The sequence below is a fragment of the Caretta caretta genome, chromosome 11 (assembly GCF_965140235.1).
Source record: "Caretta caretta isolate rCarCar2 chromosome 11, rCarCar1.hap1, whole genome shotgun sequence".
Classification (NCBI taxonomy): Eukaryota; Metazoa; Chordata; order Testudines; family Cheloniidae; genus Caretta; species Caretta caretta.
In genome coordinates this window covers 42145683-42152500 of record NC_134216.1, presented here as the reverse complement: position 1 = coordinate 42152500, position 6818 = coordinate 42145683, and the positions used below count along the sequence as shown (strand labels likewise).

Sequence of the window (6818 nt, the reverse complement as noted above, 5' to 3'; positions counted from 1 at the left end):
GAATATTTAGAAGTAGTTTATTTTGATAGTTTAATATGTTCTGTCCGGTTACATATGTCTAAAAATTATATTATATGTGTTTAAATATCCATGTAGACTGATTACAGCCATAGAGATAGACTAATTTATTCCCTGAGGACAATAAGAGCTGAGCTGTAATGGTTTGCTTTTGAATGTAAATACATTATAATATAGAGATTAGTACTAAAAAATATTTTGAAGTGCATATACTTACAAATTTCATTTTACAGATTATAAAAATATCAACTTTCGGAGGTAGTGAATGTGTCATTGAGTTTTAATCTGCTGCTTCCATTTATTTTAGGGCTATGTAATGAATTTCAGTGCTGCTTTGATTTCATTTCAAAGAAAATAATTTCTGTTTTCAATAACCACTGTAATTTATTCCATTAAATTTTTATTTTGATTTAATATTACTAAAGATGTTTAGGCATTTCAACTTCGATGTTAAATATGTTTTTCATGGGAATTTAATTTTAAGTTTTCTCCACTCCATCCCCCTTGAAGTGATGACTCCTAGCCAAGGTCCGTTATATAGGTTCACAAAATAACATTAAATCATGAATGTATTGCTACTCTGCATTATTTGCCATTGTTTGAAAAACAACCTTCCAAAACTCCAGCATTTCCAGTAGGAAAGATGTTTGCCCTTTCCTAGAAAATTTGAAAGCTGGTTTATCTTAAGACTGATTGTAAGTATCCTTGATTTAATGTGCTAAGATATTTAGTCAGGTAAGCATCAGTGAGTAGCCATATTAACCCAATACATCTTTTATTGTAAAAACTGTGCTTTACAGTGTCAGACTCCTTAGCACTTTAACATGGTTTATTAAGCAGCCTTTAGGTCACCATTATTTCTCAAATTTCTTTCCATGGTTGTGTGTGCACAGAATGTATGCCCTTGTAATTCAAGACTGGCAGCATGCATTGTTCTACATAAATTTAAATACTCTTTTATGAAGGTTGCATGAATATATGTAGTTTTATATTTTCATTATGTATTTATGATTAGAATGTCATTGGATGGCAATTTTTAAAAAAATATTTGTTCCGTATTTACACTTATTAAAATTGTGGAATAAGATGTAATATATTATTCAGGTTTGAGATTTTTAAAAATGTATTCATGGTTCCTAATATACTTTTAGAGTAGATGAAGTAGTCTAATTGAAAGACGGTGAACATTTATTTGGACTCAACTGAAGTCTTTGATAATTCAGCTTTAGAAGTTACTTTAAAATCTTCAGTTTCCTCACTTTCTCTGGAAAGAACTGGAGATCAAAGTGAATCTCACAACAGAACACAACCACAGCTTATAAAATCAATACTGCTGTTGATACCCATTAGGAAAAAACAAAGCTGCCCTTCTTTAATATCAGTTGGTTTATCTGTGCTAAGGGCATCTATCTATATGTCCTAATATTGAGAATTCGCAAGTTGTATGCCTAACGTTTTAACTGATATGACACAAAGTTTCAGTAGAGCCTGAAAGCATATGAGAAAGGAGAAACCTCTCTCCTGCAATCAGTCTTCTTAAATGCAATTAATTTTCTTCTGGTCTTTTCTTTGACAGAAAGGGACGAAGGCTCCTCAGGCAGCAGGAAAGATTCACACAGATTTTGAAAAGGGATTCATTATGGCTGAAGTAATGAAATATGAAGACTTTAAAGAAGAAGGTTCGGAAACAGCTGTCAAGGTGAGCTCCCCATCTTTTCCTGTGCCCCTCCCCCATACACACCATTTTCCCATTTCAAGACTTTTCTTTCATTGGGAAGAAATCTCTGGTGGTAAGTGAATCTGACAGTTAACTCTAAGAATAGACCACAGATGAACTGTCATTTTATACTTGGAAAAGAATTAAAATACAGTAGTTTAACTAACAGAGATGTGACAATTTTAGTAACTGAAATATGACGGCTAACAGACCAAATGTCAACATTACGAGCAAGAGTTCTGATAAAGTTTCACACAGTTTTATAATATTAACCATCTAATCTTAATATTTTAGACCGTGATGATATTTTGGTAACATTTAAAAATATTTTGACTCTTTAGAAAATTGACTATTCCTCCCCCACCCCCCTACACACACACACTCTATTTCTATTAATAAGAAGTAAGTTTGTTTTGAAGTCAGCAGTGAAGGCATTACATTACAACTGTGTGTCAAGTTTCTAATGCAAACATTTAAGGAAATATTTTATGACTGAAATATAATAATGGTTTTGTTAGTAGTACCCTATCATAGTAGGCACGATTAAAATGTTAACGTTTGCCATGTTCAGCAGTTAATTTTATGAAAAAATGTGCAGGCTTCCTCATCTTAAGTATAGGACGAACTGCAGATGTCATGCATAAAGTCAATGCTGTGATGCAGTAGACATCAAGATTTTATAGTGCCCCGAGTAATTGTATGTAGCCTATACTGTACAATAGATAGTTTCCTGGCTATTATTTACGGAATAGGTTATAAGCTAATAAATGAAAAACTTTTTTCTTGCAGTGACACTTCGTAATTATTTTTCTGTACACATTCATAAAGAATGAGGCATTTTATCTGCATTCTCAACACTAGAGGGCAGAGACTGATTGGGTGCCCATAGTTGGGCCCTTATTACTTCTGATAAATTAAATCTGATTTGCAGTTATTAAACACAGAGTAAAATTATACATGGCAAATAAATGCAATAAGAAGAGCTGTATATCTTTGTAATGCTGTTTCAGTCTTTGCAGTTTTTGTTTTTATTATAAGGAAGTAGAATTTCCCTTTATTTCGCATAGACTTGGTGAGTGTTGCATTTCTAAATTGAAGATGTGTATTTTATAACATTGAGATTTTAAAAAGGTTAGTTAGATTTAACCCACCACAGTATTTGAAGGCTCCTACTATAATGAGTTAAAGAATTTAAAAGGCTCTGCCTCATTTTTGCTATTTGATAGTTTGAAAACTATGCAAAATTGGTTTCAGATTCCTCTTATTCTCAGTAGTATCACTAAGGAAGATGATAGTGAGCAGCAAGGCTTTTATAGGTCTGTTTGAACCCCAGGAAGTGGGGGAGCGAGGGGGAAATCCCAGTATAATTGGTTCATTGCAGCATGTGAGCTATCTTGTGAAAAGGGAAGTACAGCTAAACCACAGTATAAATAAATCAAATATTCCTTAGTCAGAAAACTTGTTTATGTAGCTGGGACTCAAATTATACCAACAGTAGTTGCTGAAATACAAATATGAGTATCCTGCATAAGAGCTATGTCACCTTAGTAGATATTGTGATCTTCAGTAAGTATTTTTCTGGTAAGTTTTTTGATTTAGATGTTTTCTTCCAATGTATGAATCTAGAAATTAGGACTTTTTCTGTGCTCCAACTGAAAATCGTAATTAAATATATTTTGTTATGAACAAATTTGAAGATGTCTGTAGAGCACAGATAATTACATTTGCTTATGCAAACTTTTTAAAAGCCAAGTAAAAGGAAATCCTTGCTTTTAGAAAAATGTATGATATTACATAGGCTTTTAAAATATAATTTGAAAAATGCTGTCTCAGGCTATAGACCATATTAATTAACTTATAGTGCTGTTAGATTTCAAAATTAAACTTGGGAGCTTTTGGATTCAGTTAAAATAACAGTGGTATTTGGAGTTGCTTGCTTTGTATGTTATCAAGTTGATCGATTTTTAAGTTTGATTTTGTGTGTGTGTAACACCAGTACAGCATAACTAATTTAATGCCAGTGCTGTGAACTATATACTGAATAGCTCTGTGTGGGCTTTGTAGTCTACAGGGATATCACATTATTAGCAATCATATCTGCTTAGGCAAAGCTGGCTTCTACAGATGGCTGCTTTCAAGTGCAAATGAACTGGTTAGACGTGTCTTGTTTAATACATACTCAAGATTCACAAATGGGTATTGATTTTTTCAACCAGTGTTTCTGGTAGCAATGGAAATGGATTAAATGGTCTCTAGAGAATTTAAAGGAACACTGTCACTGTTAATTGTAAACTAGCAACAGAAATACATAAATGTATATTAGTATGTCAAAATGAATTTAATGAAAGAAGACTATACCACTTTATGACAGAATATAGTGGTGTCCTAGAAACCCTGAACTGGTGCTGCTTTTTGTAAACTAGGTTATTCTGTAAATATTTGTGACTAATGAATCTCTCCTTTCTCCAGTGGAAAAGTGTATGTATTTATCTGTAAAAAGTCTACATACCTGTGCATGCAGATTATGCTTGCTGATAATTTTTTGCAGCAGACTGTTTTATTAGTGTTTATGCTGCCAATTAGTCTAATTACTCTTGACTTAGAGCATTATTAGTATCTTCAAAGGGAAGATCTACTAATATTACTTGAGAGCGAATCTTGTATATTCTAAGTAAATGTCCAGAAAAAGAAGTCAATGTTTTTAAGCTCTTATTTCGGTAGTAATAGACATGTCGTATGGGATAGGGTCAATTACTATAGCATTAAGTGTTTGTTGTATAGGCTCTTGCATCTGAGAGATTTACTGAAGAGTAAAGTCACTGGTCCTCCCATTTAAATTGGGAATGACAGCTACAAGATCATTGAGCTTCTAGATTCCTACACACCAACATGGGAAATGTGGTGTTTTGCAAAGGAGGGTTTTGTGGCAGAAAAGTACCTAACGTAATTATATACCATTAATCTGACCTGTTCTGTTGTAACTAAGGTAATTAGTTAACAGCTTTTTTACAGTGGTATCTTAGCATGCCACCACTGTGGTAGGTCATTGAGAATATTGGCACAGCAAAATCTTGCATGGAAGCAGTTTCCCTTGCAGGAGAACTCTTCAAAACACAGAGTATTGAGCTACAGGAGTGGGTCTCATCTTTTCCATGTTATAGATCACATCTTAAAAGTAAATGTTCATGTAGACCTCCTTTACGCCCTGCCTCACAGTGTTGATCCCACACCTTCCTTGTAGCCCTTATAATACTTGTCTTAATAAAAACCAACCAACCTAGGACAACATTGAAGAGAGAAGAAAATTATCACACGCTTCAGTGCAGTGAGGTACCAACGTGTAGTAGCATCAACACCTATTTTGTATCTGCTCTGTTTTTTCTCCCAAAGTGTAGGATTTTACATTTGAGTTCCAAATATCCTGTCATTGCCTCCAGCCTGCTCTTTCAGCCCTGTACAAAACTCAGCAGCCCACCTTGAAGGTCACTTCTGTCCTTTTGTGGGCTTGCTGTCCTTCTAACTTCTGTGGCACCAGTAAATTTGATTAGTTAAATTTACTCCAAACAAATACGTAGCAAAAAGACTGAGACTTTATTTTGTGTTTCTCAGCCCTTCCCGTCCTGTGCAGAAGCATAGAAGGAAGCTCTGCTTGAAGAGTACTGCATGCCCAATTTTAACTTTCTGGTGTGATGATCTTTGTTTTGACCATGCATGCTTCTTCATTGATAGCAGCAGCTCAGTAGACCACCTAGAAGTGGTCAACAGACTAGTATGAGAGCCGTGTAGTTAGGATACAAACCATTTTTATTGTCTTTCTAGCAGTAAAATCTTAGATTGCTATCATTACTATTTACACTTGAGGACATTTTGGAGGTGGGAATAAAAAGCCTAAGAACTAAAAGAAAATGGTGTTTTATCCGTTTTGTTCTCATGAGTTGCTGATGTTTACAGACACATCAGAAATGTACCATTAACATCATGTAATAAAGCTTCATTATACTGTTCTAATCATATTTATGTACCATAGTTTAGTGAAGAGGAAATTATGGTTATCTATGTATGTAAAATCCAGTTCTGCCCAAATCAAGAAGTCATTACAAGAATCAAACTCTGAATTTGAGATAATGGTATTGTTTTATTTTAAACAAAATATATAATATTTTTAAATCTGGGTTTTTTTTATAAAACTTAATTTTAAAGTAATAACCTGTTTTTCTCCTGTCTTTTCCATTTACAGAGTGCTGGGAAATATAGACGACAAGGCAGAAATTACATAGTTGAGGATGGAGATATTATCTTCTTTAAATTTAATACACCTCAGCAATCCAAGAAGAAATGAATATTAGATGTTGCTCATTGTTCACAATAAACTGTGCTACTTCAAAAAGCATATGAATTTTTATTTAGACAGAATATCTAAAACCAGAAAGCATACAGTGTATACCTAGGGGGAAAATCCTTTCCCCCGCCCCATGAAATTACTCGTTTGCTCTTAATTAAAATATGGCACCACCAGTGAACACACAAGTTCACTAAATGTGAACAGCTTTGCATTTCAAATGATTAAGACCCTACTCCAAATTGTAGAAGCTTTTCAGGAACCATATTACTCTCATGATACTTCATTAATCTCCATCATGTATGCCAAGCCTGACACGTTTGACAGTGAGGACAATGTGGCTTGCTCCTTTTTGAATCTACAGATAATGCATGTTTTACAGTACTCCAGATGTCTACACTCAATAAAACATTTGACAAAACCAGCCTTGGTGTGTTTGGGGATGTCTGTATTGACTGACTGTGGTGTGCTGAATGCGATATGGCACCTGGTGGATGCTGATTACAGAATTTAAAGACGTGTATGATACAGTAACCGGCAGCGTGGGGCAGCTGCAATTGTATCTTAAAAGTGAGTCTTTCATGGGACTCAGAAGATTAGGATGCCAATGATTTGTCTCAAAGTTAATGAATTTGTAGATGGACATTCATTGAAAGATGATAGTAAGGATAATAAAAAGGATATAGCATAAGTGATTTTGACCAGAGAGAGCAAAATATATGTAGAAAAATCATATTGTCTTTG

The 6818-nt window shown here is 34.1% G+C and overlaps 1 protein-coding gene across 3 annotated transcripts in view; it reads left to right on the top strand.

Annotated features, from left to right (window-relative positions):
• The window catches only part of OLA1 (Obg like ATPase 1), a 209147-nt gene extending 202649 nt beyond the window's left edge, over positions 1-6498 (top strand). For all 3 annotated transcript variants that reach the window (XM_048870420.2, XM_048870419.1, XM_048870418.2), the window contains exons 10-11: positions 1595-1717; positions 5973-6498. In XM_048870420.2, the coding sequence (XP_048726377.1) occupies positions 1595-1717; positions 5973-6074 (225 nt within the window). In that variant the 3' untranslated portion in view covers positions 6075-6498. The remainder of the gene's footprint in view (positions 1-1594; positions 1718-5972) is intronic.
• Positions 6499-6818: the final 320 nt, after the last annotated feature.